The sequence below is a fragment of the Monopterus albus genome, unplaced genomic scaffold (assembly GCF_001952655.1).
Source record: "Monopterus albus unplaced genomic scaffold, M_albus_1.0 scaffold50.1, whole genome shotgun sequence".
Taxonomy (NCBI): Eukaryota; Metazoa; Chordata; class Actinopteri; order Synbranchiformes; family Synbranchidae; genus Monopterus; species Monopterus albus.
Genome location: NW_018127930.1, coordinates 3,124,799 through 3,147,798, shown reverse-complemented (window position 1 = coordinate 3,147,798; position 23,000 = coordinate 3,124,799). Strand labels below are relative to the sequence as shown.

The following is a 23,000-nucleotide window of genomic DNA, read 5'->3' as shown; positions in this document are numbered from 1 at the left end:
TGGCTCGGGCATCTGTTTCAGATGCCTCCTGGGCGCCTTCCTAGGGAGGTGTTCCGGGCATGTCCCACCAGGAGGAGGCCCCAGGGAAGACCCAGAACACGCTGGAGGGACTATGTCTCTCGGCTGGCCTGGGAACGCCTTGGCATTCCCCTGGAGGAGCTGGAGGAAGTGTCTGGAGAGAGGGAAGTCTGGGCATCTTTGCTTAGACTGCTGCCCTCGCGACCCGGTCCTGGATAAGCGGAGGAAAATGGATGGATGGATGGATGGTTCCTACAGCTTGACAAGAAAAAGCAGAGATGATCAGGTTTTAACACCCACAGTTGTGCTTGCAGGTATATTCAAAACAAACGGTGATGATGTCATATCGAGACACTCAGCATTGTGATCAGGACAATCACAGACTCGGAGAGCCTCAGGCTGTCTAGACTAGGACCTGAGCCATCTCTGTCTTTCAGGACTGAGCTTACTTCAGGGAGCGACGGTGGGGAAAAATGTGACTGCTTACAGGAACCATTCTGTTCCTGCCTGACTCAGCTGAACAAGTCAGGTCTTGCACTAGCAGTTTTTGAAGTGTGTGCTTTCTGGAGTAGAACTCGGAGGTGGATTACCAAGACTGCAAGTGCTCAAAAACCTCAGGTCTCTGTCCAGTTCCAACAAATACAACTATGTCTTACTCTGTTAGCACTGTGCAACATTGGGGAGGACAACATCTTCTGACTAATCAGCTCTTCAGTTAATGTATTAATTGACCGAGTTGCGAGAGCTTGTTATGTACAATCTGTGCAGTTCTCTCTACACACAGGAGAATGCGGGATGCTGTAAATAGCCTCAAATTAGCTTTATGCTACATGAGCATCATAGGAGGCTCTGAAAGGCAACTAGCAGGCGCAGGAACACCATTTCTCATCCTAATTTCAACATTTGGTCTCCATCAAAACTTGGCACATAATCACAACAAACTTGGATGGCTGGAAAGTGAGCGCACAGTCTCATCTGATGGGAAATATCATTGTTTCGCGGGCCTCTGAGCTCCTTTTCGTCCTTTCTTCATCCTCCCCATTTCTTATTTCATGTGAATTTTAACACACTATTTACACCTCCACACTCTGAAATCCATCTGCTGAACACAGGGAAAACTAGCTCTTCAAAACACCTCATATCTACCTGTATAGAAAGTTACAACCGTAAACAGTATTTTCATTTTAACAACAGCAATGCACAGTTACCTCTGTTTCCATCCCTCAAATCTTCAGTTCTTGCCTCTCTTTAACCTTTTTACAGTACACAGGGAGAAGTGTGTGTCATTGCAGCAGAGCCATTATATGTTTACTTGGCACTTAACCTCATGACAGTGGAGTCAGGTTCCTAAATGGAGAGCTTATGTTAATGTACTAGACCTCTGAGGTGGAATTTGGGCCATGCCCAGTCAGGAATGCACCCGTTATATTCCTCCTCAGAGACACACACATACTTGCTCTCTGCACTTCTCTGGACAACCAAGTGTCATTCAAGTCGGAGTGAAATGTTTAATATCTTCATGTTATGTATAAATGTGCTTTATGCCCATATTCAGCTTTTTTTCCCTCTTCTCTAAATGCTGCAGCTGCTGCAAAACTATGCATCAAGTGCATTTCCAAAGACTGACTGCAGAGCGGGTGCGTAGTAAGTACGGCTTGTGAAGTGAGGGTCCACTGTAATAATTCCCTGGGCTGGAGTAGGTCTTTTAGGTTATTTTCACTCACTGCTCAGATGTTTGATAGTCATTCTGCACTGGTTTATTTGGCCTTGACTTATTACATTTTGTGGAACAGTGGAGAATAGCGGAAGTTAAGGACATGGAGATAATAGCAGAGTAAAACATAAGAAAAGAGCTAAAACAGAATTAAATTCATCTTATATAAAGCTTTTCATTCTTTATTTGCATATCCACCACTTTTTCATAAGCACCTTGACTATCTGGACCAGGAAAAAAAGAAAACCCCTAAGCACTGTGTTTTCATCATCCTTTGATAAACTGAGAAAGTTAAGTTGAAGGTATGGAGTCTTCAGCATGCCATGTCAGTAATCTGTATTTCAGAGTTTAATTATAAACACTTAATACATTGTAAAATTTAAAAGATTAGATTACTATCTAAATGTTGTAACATAAGATAATTTGCCAATTAAAGGTGCTGTTTTCTTATTTAAAAAAAGAAATAATTGAATTTTAAACTTGAATCACAATTCTGTTTTTAAATAGGCTTTTGTTATTTTTTTTAGTGTTCCATGTTCCTAACATTCTCACAATTAATTTGTCTCCCACTTTAACATTTTCCTTCTGAGTTTTTTTTTTAAACAACTGCTTTTACTTGCAGTGTCTTGTACTTGTACTTGCAGGTCACTTAAAATGTAAGTCAAACCCACAGAGCAGTGACAGGAGCTTTTAATTTGTCTGACCTGCCATTAGTGATTAGTTAATTTCAGCTTTTACCCCCAATTTGCAAACTTATGAATTAATAATCATTATCTCTAGTTATTCTGATGGCGCCATCAGGACTCCATAGGGGCGCTGACTCCAGCAAAGACACCATGTGTCCAGTGATCGTTTTCCTTATAAAGAAAAAAGGCAGATTCCAGCTCGGAAGGGTCACAATACTGTGCACTTCAGTTCAGAGAGCAGTTTGGATAAGAGAGAGTGAGCGAGGGGATGCCACAGCGATTCATGAGCTGTGAGCATCCTCTAGTGGAAGAGAAGCAGTGCTGCAACATTACTTGAATTTTACTACAAGTATTTTTAATCAGACGAAAAGATGGCACTTTCTCAAAGCATTGTTATTATCAGTGTTCCTCTGGATCAGACAAAACCTCAGTGTCTGCTTGAGAAAACTGAAAAAAGTAGCAATAACTTCAGTATAGCCTATTGGCTTGTTTTGTTATTACTCACTAGCTTCAGTGCGTTGGCCTGATTTATTACAAACTATTCAGGTGATAGTATTGACTGCCAGCTTGGGCTCAGTTTACAGTATTTATACTCTGGAAAATTATACTTATCTGTGTGTTAAAACAAAAGAAATTTTGAATGTGCTCTTAAATTTTCAACTTAAGCATTTTGGCAAAGAGAAACTCTACTCTTGTTCAGCTATTTATGTAAGATCAGGTTCGAATTACTGGCTTCTTTTTTAACAGAATTCAGATTTTAATCAAGAAAATCAGATATTAAACACTTACATGTTTTTCAACTGGGTGAATCAGTTTTTGTTGAGTCTGATGATGTCTCCTCCTCTTAATTTACTATTATTGGTGAGGACAGGTGTCATAAGCCATAAAGTGGACGATGTGCGAGCTCACTCCCCTGCAGGAAAGGCTTTACACTAGGTAAAGAAATGATCATCTGCAGAGAATGATAACCTACATGAATGCTTTATCACATAAAGCTATATTTTGTTAATATGTATATGTGTATATATTTATAAATATACAGTATATTGACAGAGCAGTTCCTTCAGGAGTACCAATACTGAAAGAGGGAGACAAGTGTTTCAGACCAAACTGTTTGACACCAGGTGTTCCTCCACACAGTTTTACAGTTTTTTTCCTACAAATATCTGAGGATTTTTGCATTTTGACCTTACCTTTATAAAATTAATCATTATGAACCAGCAGCTCTAAACTCAACAAAACCAGCTTCTCTGTAGTTTATGGGACCTCAACAAACTATGAAAGCTTAAAAAGAAACAAACAAAAAAGGTTAAGACTTTAAACCCTCCTAAATGTATGTGTTGCTTGGCAATTGTATGTGCAAAAAGTGTAATCAGGAAAAAGCTGAGCTTGTGACACAATCACTGCTTTCTTTGTTGCATAGACAGTAAAATGTTCAAGTGAAAAAAAAAAAAAAAAAAACATTGAAAACATCTATTTTTGTACAAAGGTAATTTTATCCCTTGCTTATGTACTTTATTTGTTCCTTTTCCTCTGTGGACTCTTGTTCTTGTTGTGGAAAAACATATTTGATGAGGCAAGAGTACATTTTCAGACTGAAAATGAGAGGAATAGTTGGCTTTGGCACCTTGGTAACCGTGTCGCCGTTATTTTGCCATTTTCAACCTGTTGCTGCAAGATGGGATTGTTTTCTTTCATTATATTTTGTCTGTTTTTAAAGAGATTGAATGTCATCTGTTCAATGTGGGTTTTTCTGATGTTCTCTCTTTCATGGACAAAGTGTTATTAAAAAACTTAATGTGAATGTGACTGATGGCAGCTGATTCAGCGTAGTGTCAAAGATTCCTGTGAACATTAACACTGATCTGTTCACTCACGACTCAGTACCATGAAACATACAAAAGCTGGTTTTATTAACTTGCAGATTGTAGCTGTCCAAAGCAAACATATTTCACAAAATTCAGGTTAACTACAGTGAACACATGCTGCTGGCATTGTGCGCCAAACTATGAGCTAATCAAGCAAATGTGAACATAAAAACAAAGACAGCTAAAGTAATCAGTTCACAATACATGGTAAAGTAATACTCAAACACAGAAACTTCATTTGGTCACTGTTTTAAAATGTTAAAATAAGAGAGAGTTTTTTTAAAGGAATGGTCTCAGCTCATTCCATGAACTATAAATAATAATAATAATAATAATAATAATAATAATAATTAGACCACACTGTGACATTCTCTTGAGGCATTTTTGATTTAATTCACAAATGTCCCAACTGTCACACTAAAAGCAACAGCTTAGCTTTGTTACCCTTATAATAAAAATGTATAAATGCCTTGTTATGGCACACAGTGCTTAATTAGAACAGTAATAATGGCACCACTTGAATGATAACAGACAAAAAGGGGTACTCGGATACCTCAAGCTCGATGTCAGTCACCTACTTGAACCCAGTTAGTCAATACTACACAATTACACAGGCAAATTAAAAAGCAAAAGGAATGTACAAAGGCCAAATAAGCATTACATTTATTGTACAAGATCCGAAATGCTACTATGAATCATTGACATCAAGGTTAACGCAGTGTCGAACATACTGAAGCACCACAACACTGTTATAAAGAAATGATCCATTTCCCTAATGAGACCAGTCGATCTGGCCCATGTTAACAGACAGATGGAATCATTTGTCTGTTAACATGGGCCATCTGAGGTGTGACGAGGGGAACGCGTCCGCTGCAGAATTGATGCGGCTCTTACTGTATGTGGCTGATGTGTGTTGTCATTTGGTTCTCCTTGCTGAATTTCATTACCTTAAAGCCCTCTGCATCCAGGAGCTGTTAGAAAAAGTCTTCTTTTCTTATGACAAAACCTAGGGAAAAAAGAAACCTAAAAGAAAAGTGAATGGCTGAAAAGATCCAAAACGGCTTAGCAGTCGCTTTTCCAAAGCTTGATGGTTTTGTCATTTTCTAAAGCTGCAGATGCGATGATGTTCTCTGTTGGGTGGCAGGCAGTTGAAATGACGACATCTGGGGGAAAAAAAAAGATGAGAAGCAAAACTGAAACTGCTTAAACACTAAACATGGCACCCAGAGTACATTAGATTGGCACAGTCACAAATACATTAAAAATAAAATCTCGCGTCTTTTCTAAGGTTAACAGATGCATGATTCTGCTTTCTCTTTAAACAAGGCAGTGTGGAATAAAAAAAAAAAAAGTTATTACTTTACTAAAAAGATGACTGATCTTAATCCTAGTTTGATTCAAATCTGCATTTTCGCAAAACCAAGTGTGTGTCCTGTACCTGTGTGGCCCTGGAGTTTCTGCACAATCTCTTTCGTCTGCAGGTTCCAGATATAAACCATGTTGTCCTCCGAGCCCGACACGATCCACTGCAAAACAACAGCTTAGATTTAGGTGTGAGTTTAACTTACTAAAACAAACTCAAACAAATAGAAGAAATCCTGAAAGTTACATTAAAAGACACATACACTCATAGATAGCAACAAGAGTTCTTACCTTTCCACCAGTGACAGAGAAATTTGCAAAAATGCAGTACTTCTCATTTTTATGGCCGGTATATGTTTTCAAGCACTGAAATGTAGGAAAAACAAAGATGTTTGAATCACACTAAATATATTAAACTGTCTTGGAAACATAAGATTCATTCACATTCTTTGTATCCTATAATAAAATATAATAACTCAGTTTATAAATTTGACTCATGAATGTTTGTAAAATGAGCTCACTTTTCCTTTGCTGTAGTCCCACAGCTTCAACGTGCTGAAAAATACACAGAAATACAGCAGCACATCTGTTAAACATCAAAACTATGTAAAACCCCCTTTTTTTTATAAATAATCAATGTACACCCCATGCACACAAACCTGCAGCTGAGCAAAGCTTATTATAGTGTTCTACCTCTGGAGGAACCCATACTGACCCAAATACTCTACCGTAGATAATACTTACTTATCCAGTGTAGCAGCCAGGATGTATTTCCCGTTGGGGGAAAACTTCACAAATGACACAGGAGGGTTGTCGTCGTCTAACAAACACAACAAGAGCACCGTCAGCACGCAGACAGGGATGAAAAATGTCTCAATACTTAACACGGTGTCTTCAGAAAGTGTTCACCTACATATTTTATGCCTCTGTTCTCAAAGGAATAATCACAATTTTGTGCAACCAAGTCAACACACAAATAAATATTTTATAATAATGTTTCTAATAAATAGATACGAGGAGAAAATCTACACAAAATACAATGTCAAGGGGATTGAAGATGTGAAATAGTGGCTGATCTTACCTATGAGTGTCTTTAAACACTGCCCTGAGGCCGTGTCCCAGATTCGGCTGTGAATGTTAAAAAAAAAAACAACAACATTATTTCATTAGGAATTAACATAGTTAATTGTTACACAACCCAAGGAATAAACACAAATTGTGAGACTGGATGTGGATGTGCTATCTGCAGTAGAGTCATCCACATCAGCCTCCACATTTTAGGTATTGTCAAAACATCGTGCAAACTACAGCACATAGAAAAAAAACTCTTGTTGCCAACTCTTGTCAAAGGGTCTTGTATTTTTGAAAACGCTGTCCCAGCAGCAGAGTAACAGACTGCAGCAGGCTAATGTGAGCAGATTAAGTGAATCTTTTATAATGCCGATAGAGTTGTAATTAGTTTCTCTCAGTAATCACAGTTACCTTGCAGTCCCTTTAAGGTACATTTAGAACCAGTGGTGGAAGAAGTAATCAGATCCTTTACTTAAGTAAAAGTAGCAATACAACAGTGTTACAAGTAAAAGCCCAGCATTCAAAATGCTAATTAAGAAAAGCACAAAAGTATTAGCATCAAGACAATCTTAAAGTACTAAAGGTAAAAGCACTCATTGTGCAGAATGGCATGCTTCACATTCCTGTATATCATATTATTGTATTATAATTATTGATGCATTATTGTGTACATCACATTTAATGTAGCAGCTGGTAAAGGGGGAGCTAGTTTTAACTGGCTTATATGCACTTAATTTGAATTACTGCTGCATAGCTTGTGAATTTTCCATCACAGATCAATGAGGTCTGTAGTTTTTGTATAAATCTGGTTATAAGGAGTAACTAGTAATTAAAGTCATAAAATAAATATAGTGCAGTAAAAAGTACAATATTTTCCTCTATAAGCAGTGAAGTAACAGAAAATGAAAATACTCAAGTACAGATACCTCAAAATTGTACTTAAGTACTGTACTTCAGTAAATATACTTTGTTACGTTCTACAGTCAGTTGTTTGACTGCTGTGAAATTGATGTAAAAAGAGGTAACAAAAGGTTTGTTCTCACCAAAGGCCATCGTAGCTACTGGACACAATCAGGGAGCCATCCCTGTTGAAATGAACCTGTGTGCCAAGACAGATCATCACATTACTGTTACCATGGTAATCCAGGAGACTCGTCTAACATGGAGAATAAAACAACAAACTTACAGCAGAGACAGGGTCCGAATGAGCTGGCAGAGTTTTCAAACATTTCCCGGTCTTCACGTCCCATATCCTTACACTCTCATCAAACTGGAAGCAAAAAAACACAAACACTTGTCAGCGTTTGCCCATTTGCCAGAGACAGGCTTATGATGCTCAGAGTGCAGCCTGTAGTAGTGGTGTAACATCTGGGCTCCATTTGCTGCTCGTTTGGTGCCAAAAGCTTAATACTCACTGATCCTGACACGATCAGATTAGACTGGGGGTTGAAGTTGCAGCAGAACACGTAGTTGCTGTGACCTTTTAGAGTTTTTAGGCATTTTCCCTGAATTAAGAAAAGAAAAAAAGTCACATACTCACTGGCAAGAGGCATTAAAAAAAAAGACTTCTCATTCACAGCACAGCCAGCATGAGATCTTGTCGCTTAATTCACAGCGGAACTGCAGCTTCACTCGTGATAAACATTTTACACCAACCACAGCCCCTAAAATTAAATGTAAGCCATTCTACCCTTTATCTTTAGTAGTGCACGTTTAGTTCAGCAATATTGTTAAGTCAATTATACACAGTCATTTCAGTTCATCTGCTGTCTTACAGAGCTGACGTCCCAGATCTTCAGAGTTTTATCATCTGATGCAGACACCAGGAGGTTGGAGTCAGATGACCAGGCCACGTCAGATATGCCCTGCAGATTCATGGGTAAGAATTGAGAACATATACTGGAAGCGCTGATTAAAATAGCATGTGTAAGAAAAGTAACTAATGAAGCCATGGCTTGTGTCTTATGGGTGCGTGCATGAAGCTAAACCAAAGTATTGTTTTAAAAATGAAAATACGGATCAAAAATAATAAATGAAATGACACACACAATCCCATCAAAACAACAGAAGAAGAACCTTGCAGGAGTAATAACTCACAAGTTTATGTCCAGATATGGTTTTCTCAAACTTGCCATCATATGCTCCCCAAATTTTTATGAGTTTATCAGCAGCTGTAAAGACAAAGACAAAGACATGCACTGAGTTTTGCTATAACTCTAAGTTCACCACAGTAAAATATAGTATAATAGTTAAAAAGTAAATAACACATTATCTTCAAAACTGAATTACAATGGACCACGTTTTAAAAGGAACATGAGAGAACTCACATGAGCTAGCGAGCCATTCTCCACTGGGACTGAATTTGATGGAGGAGACGGCCTTAGTGTGGCCTGCTAATGTGAATTTCAGGCTGTAGTTTGGTTTGGCGGGTGCAGACTGTAAATAAAAACAAAACGTGACATTTAAACATCTCCCCTTATGTGTGACACACGTGCAAACATCTATTTAGATAAAAATGACAACAAAGAAAAGAAAAAAAAAACAATAGTTTTCCAAAGTCCCACCTCTGGACATTTCCTACCCCTGCCTATAATTACCATAGATAACCTAATAGTATGGTGCTGCAGTTGCAATAAAGTGGGAAGCTGCATAAAATTATTTGCTAAACCCAAACCTTGCTTTGACTGGCAGATGCTGATGGTACAACTGGGGGTTTTGTATCAGTCTCTGGTTTCTTATCTTCTGTTGCCATGATGAGGAAACTACCATCTATTGTGCACAATCCTGAAACACAGACGAAACAGATATAGAAATAAGTTAAGAAATTGCTTATAAACTAGTAAGTACGGTCACATTCCTTAGTTATGCAACCATTGGAAATGACAGCAATTCTCAGCAAATACTGTAATGGCATAGACTGGCACAGGACAGGGTTCTTAAAATAATGATTTGATCTATGTGGCTGCTTTCTGCTTTAGCTGTAACGTTAACAGTTATGCCAGCTAGCTAACATTAAAGTGCTTTATTAGGTCAACTTATGATAGCTAAAGAGACTACATAGAAACATTTAATATACTCACATAAGGCGAGTTTATGTTAATTTATAGTAGCGTGGGTTTAAATGCCGCAACGCTACATAAGAAAAGAGAAATCTGAAACAAAGAGAGTAACGTTAAACGCTGACAAGTTCACCTCTAACTCAATCATAACGTTACTGTAACGTTAACGTCATTAAACTGTGTAGTTTTTGGAGCCCAACACAGAGAGATACAAATTCGGTTTCAAATCAAACAGTTTTATTCGACAGCTACAGGCAGTATGATCACGTAACAATGTTTAAACGTAAATTCATTGAACAGTGACAAATGTGCTGAATTGCCACGGTGGAGCCCCTCATTCAAACAACGAGGGAACACAAGACGATACTTACGGGGATTTAATGCAGGTTCACGGTCAGATTGTTACTCATCTTAAAGATCGGTGAAAGAAATGCACGTATACTTATTCAGATGGTCAGGGAGGGTGTAAAAAAATCGAGTGGCTTGATCTTGGATACTTACCTGCGAGGAGAAGCGGGGATGGTGGTGCTTCTTTGCGCAAGCGTGTATGTTCAGAAGGAACGGAAACAAATGAGGGACAATAAGGGTGAAACACAAAACTATTTGTATTGTTTTAATGTGTTATTAACCAAGCGCCTCTGTGTATTGGCATAAACACGGGATTGACTAGAAATAAGTGTGGTCTCTGCACCAAATATATTTTATTACTAACTACATGAAATAAGTGATGTTTATTTATAGATGTTACCTATATGTTGCATACATTGTATGGTATACTATGTTATACTTTATGCCTTAAAAGAAAATAAAGCATCATTTTATAAGAAAATCTTTGTTATTTTAGCCCTGCTGAAAATTGTTTTGTTGGCGTTCATACGCCCCGGCACAGTAGGTGGCGGTATCCATTTTCTATTTGGGTAAACCTCCCGCCAATGATGATGACGATTGAGGAGAGTACGTCTTCGGAACGGGCTTGTTTTTAGCAAGAAACAACGTTTTCAGTTTCAAAGGAGTTGTAGCGCTACAATGTGGGGTGATAACTGGACTTTTTTGTTCGGCTTCTGTACTGGATTTAGCTCTCTCTGAAGTAAAGCAGTCCCCAAACCTGTGCCTTCATAAGGAAAATGAGTTAGTAAAACTTCAAGTATTTTGCTTTGTGTGACTGGTGACTTTCCCGACATGCCCTGCGAATCAAGAGCATAGTTGCCTTCAGTTTATTTCAGAAAACAGCTAACGCTAGTTGTAAGGTAAGTTAGCTGCAACAAGCAAACTTTAAGCAAGCAGTGTAGAACTTAATTAATGTCATGCTAACGAGTATTCCGTATTTATAATAACTTCTTGTGAGTATGGATTGATGACACCACCTTAATTTAAGCTAACAACAGCGTTGGCTGTAGCACTCACAGCTTTAAAGATGGTTGATATCCTCGACCTCACCTTACCTCCCCAGTGTTTCCACACCGTGCTCCGTGAACGTCATGGCTTGTATTTTGTCTAGATGTGTTTTGTGAAATATTGGACATTATATATGTGCCTTTCTCAACTACGTCCGGTTTAGTGTGCCACACTGGATTCCAGTCAGGTTGTAGTTGAGAAACATCTCAAGTAAAATTAAAAAGCACGATGCAACTGACCACACTTTGGTGTGCTACAGCAAAGGGTCTGAATACTTGTGTAAACGAGAAGCTTCAGTTTTTGGTTTTTAGTAAATTTGCAAAAAAAAAAAAAAAGTGTGCAAAGAGGTCAAAATAGTTTATGAAATAAATGTCAAAAGTGTTTATTTGTCATATGCACAGTTAGGAAACGTGTTACCCTGTACAATGAAATTCTTACTTTGCCGTCCACGTGAATGCTGCATAATACAAGTGAAATATAATGCAGAGAGAATGTATGCTACTTGGGAGCTGTGGAGTGTAAATACTCAACAGTGAGTGTGAAATTGTGCATGTGCAAAATGAGTATGTAAACAGTACAGATGGAATTATATGAGGTATATCCTGAGGCAGCTGTTTAGGAGTCTGATGGCAGCTATGTCAAAGCTAAAGTCTCAAAGTAAATTGACCACAGTTGCATTAGACAACATTGTTTTTTGTGTATCTTTCAGTTGGACCATGAGAAGCACACTGTCATAATCCTTTATGTCACTAGGTCAAAGTGTGTGGTATGACAACTATGGATGAAGTGGGCTGATGTTACTTCAGAGCCTTTGATGAGCTGAGACACCCGCTACATAATTTTCAGAAGACCATCATGTTAACAGACATGGACTCAGACCCTCCTCAGCTTGTGAATCCTCCACCCCCCGAGGTGACCAATCCTGACAAACCGGGCCGGAGGACCAACCAGCTGCAGTTTATGCAGAATGTAGTGATCAAGTCCCTGTGGCGGCACCAGTTCGCCTGGCCTTTTTACCATCCTGTGGATGCAGTCGCTCTTGGGCTCCCAGTGAGTACTTTGCATATGTGTGATGTGAAACTTTGAAAGCTGCTTTCAGTGTGTAGTGTTTGATTATTAGTTCCTGTAATGATTAATTTGTTTATTAAAACAAAAGCAGAAATGTGATTTGTTTTAGGTACCCACATAACCTGATGTTTGCATGTCAGAAACACAAGAAATTAATCATAAAATAAACCCATATCTGCTGCCTTTTGTCTTTGAGATACAATCTTTATACCCACTGCATTTGGGATAAACATCTCTTTTAAAGGCTGGTGTGTATGTTTACAATTATAGTTACATACAGGATTTGGATACCTGAACCACTGTAGATGAATGGTTTTTACACCATCCCACAATGTGTAACTGTCTGTGTGTGTTTGTGTTGCATCATGGAAAAGCATCCATTTTCCTCTTTCATGAGAGCAAAACTGCTTTGAAATCTTCAAATTTCCTCTCATTTTGTTATTCTTTTTGTTCACTGCTCTTTTTTATTTTCTCCCGTGGTTGTGGTTGACTCCTAATTGTCACACATGCCCCACTTAAAAAAACATAACACAATGAGTATAGAGATACATGTTTTTGACCTGTAGGAATGATGGCCAAAACTATAAATAAGGCCAAAATTGAAAAAGGATGGAATGATCCAGGAAGTGTGAAATTATAATTTGCTTGTTGACTCCAAGGATTATGCAATAACAGTCTCTTCTTCATCAGTCAAAGTTTGGCAGATGTCTATGTGGCACAGAAACAAAAAACAAAAGACCATATTCATCTGACACATTGACTCTTGTTTTTAATCAGGATTATCATACGATAGTAAAATCTCCCATGGACTTGGGTACGATCAAGAAACGACTAGAAAACAACTACTACTGGAGTGCAAGTGAATGCTTGGAAGACATCAACACTATGTTGACCAACTGCTACATTTATAACAAGGTGAGGAGCCCCTTGATTGGAAATGCATCATGCTGGTTAGCATCACAGACATGAAATCCTCATAGGTTTTCATCTGTCTTCTAGCCTACAGATGACATAGTGTTGATGGCCCTCGCCTTAGAAAAGCTTTTCTTGCAAAAAGTTGCCCAGATGCCTCAGAATGAAGTGGAGCTTTTGCGTACTGCAGCCAAAGGGAGGGGCAAAAAAGGTAGCACATCAGGTAATGAAGTACTATGTAGTTGTATGCGATTTGGTCTGAACACTGAAGATGCACCTGTTCACTCATCAGCTTCCTCTGCTTCTCTTGCCTAATGCTGCTTCCTACATGCAAAATAATTCATTTTGATGGGGTTTCGAGCCTGTCCATAATGATGAGTGATCTTGATGACACTACTGTCTAACAATGAAATTACTTAATTTTTTTCCCCAATAATTCACCAGAATTATACAAAAACATATTTTTTCCAAACTAAGTGTTGTAGTACAATCAGCAGATGGCCATTAAAACGCACACAGTGCTACAATTAATTACATTACATATGAAGACTTAAAAATGAGTTTCGGTGAGTTTACAACAGCCTTAAATTCAGTTACTGATGCCAAGTCCAGGTAGTTCTGTGCTGCTGTCCGAAGCTGCTAATTAATTAGACGAAAGATACAAACAAGGCAAAGGTCTGCATGTTAATTGATATAAACCTCAAACAAGTCATTTTTTGTTTCAGTTAATCAATTCAGGTAATGGCTAATTCACTGAAACACTTTCAGAACTGTGTGTATGTGATTGTCTGAGCAGGAAACCACACGCTGTACTCTCAGATTTATTGCCATCTGATCCTGTAATCTTGTTTAACAAAAATTGAAAGGTTATACAAAGACAGCTGCCTTTAAAAGTGTGTGTGTGTGTGTGTGTGTGTGTATAGGTGCGCAAAACATTGTGGTTCTGTTTGTATTTATTTGGTGACCCTCTGCCGCTCTGCTTTTTTCTTTCTGTTTGAAATGCTACTGCTCAGGACCCCAGACTGTATTTTTTCTCTTCTCTGTAAGTCTTCTACTGCAGTTAAAATTTGCAATCTCTTATTCTCATTCCACCTAAATTATAGTGCATTTGGAAATGTATATGGCTGTTAACGTAAATTGTAAACTGATCTCTGTGTATGGTTTCATAAATCAGAGGGGGAAAATCTGCACAGTGCAGCACAAAGCTGTATTAACAAACAGCAAGTGGCAGTTAAATATCTCTTTCTTTTGCCCAAAATGCTGCAGTTTAGAAAATGTAAATAATATTGCTGTGTATAATAAAATATCTATTTCTTTATCCTTTCACAACATGTATGTAGCTGGACAAGGTGGAACTACGACACCCACAAAAGTGAGTTAAAATTTGTGAGACACTCATGTTATTTTAAAACCTGAGAGCATGAGGATTTTTTTTTTTTTACCTTATTGTGTTATGTTTTGTGACGATGAAGAAGAAAGGGCTGAAAAGGAAGGAAGATGCAACCACTGTTTTGTCCTCAGCGGTCACAAGCACTTTATCACAACAGAAAAGGAGACAGGAAAGCACAGAACAAGCTTGTAAGAGCAACTTTGAAGAAACTGAACAGTGCGGACTAAGTGAACAGCTCAAGTACTGCAGCTGTATCCTGAAGGAGATGCTGTCTAATAAACACTCAGCCTACGCCTGGCCTTTTTACGAGCCTGTCGACGCTGAAGCTCTGCACCTTCTCAATTACCATGACGTCGTCAAATATCCTATGGATCTCAGCACTGTCAAAGTATGTACAGTGTAGATATTATATTTAAGCACATAAATGTGTTCTGGTAGTTGTTCACCTATTTTTGATGTCTTTGCTAAGCTTGAGTTTTAATTTCCAGAAAAAGATGGATGGGGGCGAGTACCTGGATGTACAAGGTTTTGCTGCAGATGTTAGATTGATTTTTTCTAACTGCTACAAATACCACCCTCCAAATCACTTTGTTGTCTCCATGGCCAGAAAGCTTCAGGTGTGTTTTGAATGATTGGTACTTAAAGATTGTACAATGCATTCACTTTTCCTTTAATGCTCAGCTTCCCATGTGACTTGATTCTTCTTCATTTTGTGTATGTTTGCTTCAGGGAGTGTTTGAGAAGATGTTTGCAAAGATGCCAGATGAGCCTGTGGAGATGATTTCCCCAGCGAGTGCGATGTCCTCTAAAAGTTCATGTTTCAGTGGGCTAAGTGATGACGGCTCCTCCGGTTCTGACAAATCCAACTCGGCAGAGGAGCGTGCCACCCAGCTTGCCGAGTTGCAAGAACAGGTGGGTTCAGACACATGGACATCAACCTTTGTTACACCTCTTTTCTGATGAATCATTTGACCTGTTTAATGATGTGAAGTTTCTTTGCAAGTGGCTTGGCTTACGCTACCAGTAAAGCCCTTACGTATGCTGTTAAACACAATGTTATTTAATTCCACATGAGTTAATGTTTCTTGTGCACACATTCCACATCTGGCTTGTTTACTTATTTTTAATATGTCACTGGAACATATAACAATGGGATCACATGGCCAACAAATTATGCACAAGAAATCAATCATCAGTTATTTGGAGGTGATATTACTGACTGATAAAATCATTTGCTGAGCTGGGCTTAACCTAGCATATCTTCAGTGAGACATTCTTACACTTGCATCCCCTCATGCTTGCTAGCTGATTTCCTAGTGCTGTCTCATTGGGATTGTAATGTTGCTATGTGGCACTTTGCTTCCCAGCTTAAAGCAGTTCATGAACAGCTTGCTGCACTCTCTGAAGTCCCTGTAATGAAGCCAAAGAAGAAGAAAGAGAAGGACAAGAAAGAGGAGAGCAGGCAAAGTAAAGCCAGTATGAATTCTAAATGTGCCTCGAGTTCTAGCTCCAGGTATAATGTTTTACAGAGAGCAAGTGAAACGCTTTATTCATAGTACCTATCCCCCAAAAAGACCTTTGACTACTATGTCTTGAATTGTAGGAAGCCATGGAAGGGAAGCAAAGACTGGGATTCAGATGATGAATCTCTGGTGATGACTTATGATGAGAAGCACCAGCTGAGCCTGGACATTAACCGGTTACCTGGCGTGAAGCTGGGCCACGTGGTGGACATCATTCAGTCACGAGAACCCTCAATGTGCAGCACCAACCCATACGAGTTTGAGATTGACTTTGAGATACTGAAGCCGTCCACGCTGCGTGAGCTGGAGAAGTATGTGAAATCTTGTCTGCAGAAGCAGTTTAAGAAATTTCAAAGTAAGTGCAAAGCCTTTCTGTTACCTTCCTTTGAACTACTTGATGTCAAGGTGCTAAGAACCCAAAGAAGTTGAATACTATTATCATCTGTTGCATTTCATTGGTGATGATGGTTTCTTTACTTGCCTTCATCCAGAGAAAAGCAGTCAAGCTACGTCTCACCATCCCTGCAGCAGCAGTTCTTCAGACTCTGCCTCCAGCAGCTCCACTGACTCCAGTTCAGAAAACTAACTCATGACAACTTAGTTTCTATTTATCTCTTTTGTGGGCAAAATAGTTTATTTTTAATAAATGGCCTGCTTATTTTTCTATTTATGTTTTATTATATAGAAAACTCTCTTCTCACTTTTGTCTCTTTATAAATCACAGTATCCATCACTGCTGTTTGTCATCACACTATATAAATCCACAGAACAGCTGGATGGCGCACGGCTGGGGCATATTTCATAACATCTGAGTTTCAGTCACTGTCCTCTTTCTGTCATTTTGTCCACACTGTTTAATTACAATATAGACCGTTTCCCCCTGCATCTTAATAATGCTCTTCTGTTCTTCTAAACACCAGTTGTTTCACTAGACGTCTCTTGATAGCAGCTGTTAAGTACGAGCATTTAGCAGTAGGTTGTCTTGCATATGAGAGACTGCAACTTGGATATCTGCTATACAGTGGGCAATATGCCTTTGGTATTTTTATTTGAAAAATTAGAACATGGAGAGAGACTAGGCAGGATTGGTTTCAAGTCTGGATGTGCACTTCACTTAAATACTCCACTGTCAGGTGTATTACAGGTGAAGTCAAAGAACACATGTTGTCAGAGGCAGTGTTTGTGCAGAACAGGATATTGTGATGAAGCTTTTAGGAGCTGGTGTGTGAAATGGAGGTGTTTATCTCCCAAAGTTTTATTACAGCATTTATATTTTTTTTTTCTACATATAAAATGCTTTTAATCACTTTCACTTAGTTTTCTTTTTTCATGTAAGAAATATAGGTGGACATAGGAGTGTCATTTCATTTGTGTTATTAACTAAGAATGGATTTCATTACTTCTGATTAGTTCATTACCTCCAGTCCTGAGCTGGATCTGCATCATACTTGCCTACATGGGCTTGTTTAATATATTAACTAAGCCATTAGCTTCCATAAAATAGTCACTGTTTAGCTTCTTGAAACAATTAATGTTTGACTTTTAAGCGTTAGATTTACAGATGTTTTGTCCTGTTGAATTTCATTCTCTCCAGAAGTAAATTAAGTTGAATTTCACATTTTTTTCAGTGCCATCTATAGTTATTGTTCCATCAGTTGTTACAGCAAAATAATAAAACGGTTGAACAGTAACCTTTGTAAAGGGCCAGATCAGTGTTGGAAAGTGCAGTCATTTTTACTGTAAGTTACTTTTTATTGAATATTTTCAGAAGGGTATAGTGTTTTGATTTTGTTTGCAGAAACTTGAGGGAAGTTATCCAAAGTGAGCATCCTGTTCAGAAACTGTTCAGACAGCAGAAATGTCATTTGTGGTAAATGAACCACAATATGCAAAGAACAATGAAGGCCATCTATGCTATTATGTAAGGTTTAATTATTGACTTTTAACTATTTGTTGCTGTTAATATAACCTGACTCATTTCTAAAAGCAGCTGTGGCAGATGTTTATGTTTATATTTAAACAAGTTCCACCCATGGAGGGTCTTTCCCTCAGTTTTTGTTTTTGTTTATTTTTTGTGATGCGTAACTGATCATGACTGTATGCACAGTAGCTTCAGGAAATATTCAAGTGCATATATTTTCCTCCACATGCATAGTTTTATATTGTTTTTTTTTTTTTGTGCATAGTTTTCACAGAACATTTTGATTATTTGTAGCAATAACATTTGGAGCATTTTTTTTCCTAATAAAATTTTTTAAATTTGTGTAAAATCCTTTGTTTATTCCAGTTTCAACTGGTCTGTGACCTGCTCTGCAGAAAATGGAACCTGCCCAGAGCTGCTAATGCCTCCACAAGCTTGCACTCTTGTCTGCTTTCAGTGCTTAGCTTCTTTCAACATGGGCTAGAAGCATTAGAAATGTGTAGTCTGGGAGGTTTATATGACAAGCCAGTCAGAAGCAGTGCCTCATATTGGCAGAGAGAAGATAAGGGAATCAACTCAAGCTGGATATCTATGGCTCAACACTACCTGCAGTTCAGTAATCAAACAGAAGATGGCCATCGTGCACCAGCTTAAGCTTTGTTTTAGGTTCATTTTGCTGATTTTACCTTTTATACTTATGAAAAGCTGTGGTTTGAATTGTTTAGGTAACCAACATTTATTGTATTTATTCTGTATTATTTCCTTCTCTTACACTTAATAAGACTTCTTATAAGAGAAATGCAACACTTCTCAATAAGAGAAAATGCCATAAAAGTTCCTAAATGTAATGCAGTCCCTCTTCATAAACCAGAATTAAGCATACATATGTGGTTCAACATGTTGAAATGGTGTATCGATGCTAGGGGAGAGGAGGAGGAGGGATCCAAGTACTTGCACAGTGTGGGGCCATTCATCATTTATACTTTCTTCCTGCCAGCCCAGCTTGCTGTTCTTGCACTCTGCATGTTGCTGGGAGACGTGCTCTTTGTGCCTTGCATTCCCATCATGCCACATGGAACATGCCACCCCCCAAACCTTGGGGCATGATTGATCATTCCCACAACTTCAATGACAAGTAGTCATTTCTGCCACTTATAGCCATCGCTCAGAGTGCATGAATCTAAGCACCTGACTCCCCAGACATATCATATAAGAGACTGGGTGTGCTTTGATTAATGGATCACCGGTTTTCATTTTCTTTTCACCACCTTGGAGGAAAATATTGGCAAAATAATATTACTCCATGAATGTGGTTACAAAATGTCAATTTGAATCAAGCTTTGTAGAATGAACTGCACATGCTTGCACTTCAGCTCACTAAACGATTTATGCTAATGTGACATATCAAGAGCCTTAGATGCAATTTAGCTAATAATACCACTGATCTCAATAAAGTTAGAACAACTTTTTTAGTACAGTAAGCTCAATTTGTATCAAAATATATAGTCCTTATTAGTCTATTTTAATAACATTACTTATCCAGGAAGCAAAATTGCTGAACATGCTACTTTGCAGACCTGCACTGCATCACATTCACATACATTATATAGTATTCACTTCTGGGAGCTGCCTGGGACCATAAGCTTAACATTGAACTGGATTAACTGGTGCTTACAAGTCTTGCACAAGGGCACACTGATGGTAGCTGTTCATGGCCAGGACCTGTAACTGACCGAGTCCACTGTCACCAGAAAAATCAGCAGCCGACCAGACAGTTCTGGTTCTCTAACCTTTAGGCTACCGCTGCTTTTACCATTTAGCCCACAGATGTCCAACAGTTGCTCGTGTTAATGTTTTCCTTCAGTGATATCTGTTGATTTTTCAGTAAAATGAATAGAGGAACTAAAGATAAAGCCATAACAGGATATTCCAGCAGCGTATACTTAAGGTTTCCAGACCATCACTTATCTGTCTAGACAGAATTTGCAGAGTACTGATGCACTTTTTTTTAACAAGTTTCTCAAACTGTACACCGTTTACACATATTGCCATCAGTGAACAAGAATCAGTAAACTTACAATCTGGTACTGCTGCCAATGTCTCCTCAGATGTGAAGATATTGACAAGTAACGCTCTAGCCTCAAACTTTCAGCTAATGACCTTTATAGTCACATTTTTTTTTTTTTTTGCTCTGGAACACACTTCCCCTCGGGAAAAGGCCTGCTTAAAGATTTATAAGGCACATTTTAGGCTGATGGCACTGTTCAAAAGGTCTTTAAAAGGTTAAGTGATCTCATGGCTCAATCGACCAAGCTCAAAGACCATTTGTACATCGCAGTATGAATTGTGCAAAGAACATTATCAACAGACATCCACACAACCTATTTTTATACGCCGTAAGATTCCAGAGCTTTGGTAGAGTTAGGGGGGATTTTACTTAACCATTAAAAAGTCCAGATCTGGTATAATCTCAAACAAATAATGCTCAGACATAGCTTCACGGTAAGAGTAAGTCAAGTTTCCATACCTCTTGAAGGTCAGGAACACTCAAAGTATAGGACCCTCACTCAGAAGTGGCTTCAAGACCACTGCAGTGTTCACAGGCTGCATGTACTGTATATGGTCTATAGGTAAGCATGGTAAGTACTTTTGGGCCTTATCCTGGTGTCCAGCAGCAGCTGATCTCCAGGTGATGCCATGATGATGTTTGGTCTGCTGATATGTGATGTAATCTAACCCTGTGGCCCAAGGGCCTGTGGTCAGTCGGGTGATGCACTGTCAGCTCTTCAACAGGCTGACCATATTTACAGTCACAGTGAAAGCTATCTATGGTGCTGTCCACAATAATGAGTACGTGTGAAACTATATGGGAAGGACTCACTCTAGAACCAAAACAAAATGCTCAAGCCACCTTCAGGCATTTTGAATGGTTCTAACTAAGCCTTAAAGACCAGCTGGGTTTTTGCCTGTAAGTTGTCTATGCAGGTCATGGTCCAGTATCCTATGTCTTTCCATATTCCTGTAACAAATGAGATTCTTCTTTTCTACCTGGTTGTGAAAGACCCTGAATTGTCTGAGGAACAATGGCTGTTGAGAATCCCAAGGGTAACGTACAGTCAGTGTTGGGGAATAACTACTTATATGTAACTAGGTACTGTAATTAAGTGGCAAAATAAATGTAACTGTAGTCAGTCACAGTTACTGAGAAAGATATTTAAGCCTGTATATAAGCTCACCTCTGCATTTAGGTGATTTGAATGTGTCCACTTCTACATGGTCTTCATGCTTTGCAGTCTGCTTACAAAAATAATCTTTCAGATACGAAAAAGGACCAGAAAAATCACACTTTGCTGCACAGTTCTATTTAACGCCTGGAGATATATCAGCCAAACGTGATCCATGATGACTGAGTTGAAAAAGTAATGAGTCATGACAGAGAGGGTTTAACAAGGAACAGGTGGCATATTGATGTTAGTGACAATGATGTGATTAATTGGACAATTTAATTATTAACAGGGTCTGACACAAATGTAAGCCAGAGGAGAAAGAAATGGAAAAGGAGCAGCGGAAGTTTCAAATTAAAGTCAACAAAATAAAACCCAAAGTATCTGAACAGCATTACGCCTACTAATTCTATCATATCAATATTCATATTGATTACAGCACAGATTACAGTTGTGTGAACTCCAGTTGTTGTGGAAAATATCCTAAGGCTGCCAGCTGTATTAAAAGATAACAGGCCTTTTTCACAGCAGACATTTTAATTTGTTGCAAGAGGAGAAGCACAGGTGTTACTCATAACATTAATGATGACTCTGTTCTATTGAAGTGTCACAGCCATGACAGTGTGCACAATAGTGAAGCAGTTAAATGGAATGGAAAATGGAATTTAACCATCATTAATTTTATTATGTACACCTCTGCTTTTCCTACGGTGACATGTAAAAAAATGCCCTTTGAGAAAAAGAACTATTTTATGGGTCATGTGTCTGAAACTTCATGGACTCAGTTTGGAACAGACTTTATGGCATTAAAAAAAACAAAACAATGAAACATGGGACAAACTACAACAAGCCAATCACATTTTCAGTGTCAGAATATGGAGAACATTTCCAGCCCTGGTGTTGTGGTTTTTTTATGATTATAATAGTAATGTGCAATGCAATGAAGGTTATTTTTTCTTACTTAACCAAACTCTGGAGTTCTACATCACATTATACAACTGCTTTCACATGCCTAATAGTACTCAGCCTTGCTAATGAACAGATTTCAACATTTAAAATGCGTGGAGTGTCCCTTTAACAAAAAAAAAAAACCTAAATCAGTGTCATGTACATACTCACAATAATCTTTACCACTGTGAGGAGATTCACTGAAAACTATTGGCTACTTTCTACCAAAGTCTGCTTGACAACTGTTAAATTCTGTGCAGAAGCTTCACAGTGTTTGGAAAGCATGCCATTGCTGAGTTTTAACAAATGTAGCCCGGTGTTTACCACTTTAACACATTCAAACCTTATAGCATCGCAGGGAAACATCATTATGGATACATCACACTGCAGTTAAGGAAGACAACGAGTTTCATTGTGTTTTTTGTTTGGAGTGTACCTTTAATCCCCTTGTGTCAATTGTTCGTGCAGTTTGCGCCTCATCCTTCAGAGGGCGCGTTCACAACTCTCAGTTAAAAATCTTCCCTGACACATTCTTGGAGTACTTTAACAAAGTCTGGACTCTCTAAGTTTTGCCGTTGCACAAGATAACCAGCACATGCGACCTCATTCAGCTTCCGGGTCAGCACCGAGCCTGAAGTCTGGACGCTTATCGCCTCGGATTTGTAAAGCTCGGGTCGGGAACAGAGACCGCTAAACATCTCCGTGAGAAAGGGAAGCGGGGGAGAGGACATGAACGGAAAGGAGGCACAAATCCCAGAAAAGCGAAGATGTCTACACGCGTAACGCTGTTTTAGGCGTGCGTAAAGGCGCATAACAAAGTTAACCGGATAAATGTAAACAC

General features: G+C 38.6%; 2 protein-coding genes across 11 annotated transcripts; one reads left to right on the top strand and one right to left on the bottom strand.

Moving 5' to 3' along the window:
* Positions 1–4,326: 4,326 nt before the first annotated feature.
* On the bottom strand, positions 4,327–11,341 carry wdr5 (WD repeat domain 5). 5 transcript variants are annotated; one of them, XM_020601091.1, is made up of 15 exons: positions 10,150–10,273; positions 9,800–9,871; positions 9,394–9,503; positions 9,047–9,155; positions 8,817–8,890; positions 8,495–8,584; positions 8,135–8,224; positions 7,906–7,989; positions 7,763–7,818; positions 6,730–6,776; positions 6,393–6,468; positions 6,170–6,203; positions 5,940–6,014; positions 5,725–5,812; positions 4,327–5,449 (listed from the first exon to the last, which is right to left on the bottom strand). In XM_020601091.1, the coding sequence occupies exons 3-15, from the start codon at positions 9,469–9,471 to the stop codon at positions 5,349–5,351; spliced, it is 1,002 nt and encodes a 333-aa protein (XP_020456747.1). In that variant the 5' UTR covers positions 9,472–9,503; positions 9,800–9,871; positions 10,150–10,273; the 3' UTR covers positions 4,327–5,348. The 5 variants fall into 5 exon arrangements, with proteins under 5 accessions (XP_020456747.1, XP_020456749.1, XP_020456748.1 ...); XM_020601093.1 differs by lacking the exons at positions 9,800–9,871; positions 10,150–10,273 and adding an exon at positions 11,183–11,341; XM_020601092.1 differs by lacking the exons at positions 9,800–9,871; positions 10,150–10,273 and adding an exon at positions 11,221–11,341.
* On the top strand, positions 10,696–17,838 carry LOC109960755 (bromodomain-containing protein 3-like). Of its 6 annotated transcripts, none has more exons than XM_020601084.1 (11): positions 10,696–10,906; positions 11,927–12,223; positions 13,019–13,156; positions 13,241–13,376; positions 14,494–14,525; positions 14,626–14,931; positions 15,032–15,160; positions 15,273–15,455; positions 15,911–16,056; positions 16,147–16,421; positions 16,558–17,838. In XM_020601084.1, the coding sequence occupies exons 2-11, from the start codon at positions 12,029–12,031 to the stop codon at positions 16,650–16,652; spliced, it is 1,635 nt and encodes a 544-aa protein (XP_020456740.1). In that variant the 5' UTR covers positions 10,696–10,906; positions 11,927–12,028; the 3' UTR covers positions 16,653–17,838. The 6 variants fall into 6 exon arrangements, with proteins under 6 accessions (XP_020456740.1, XP_020456742.1, XP_020456743.1 ...); XM_020601086.1 differs by having other exon boundaries at positions 11,883–12,223; XM_020601087.1 differs by having other exon boundaries at positions 10,696–11,025; positions 14,629–14,931.
* The last annotated feature ends 5,162 nt before the right edge of the window (positions 17,839–23,000 follow it).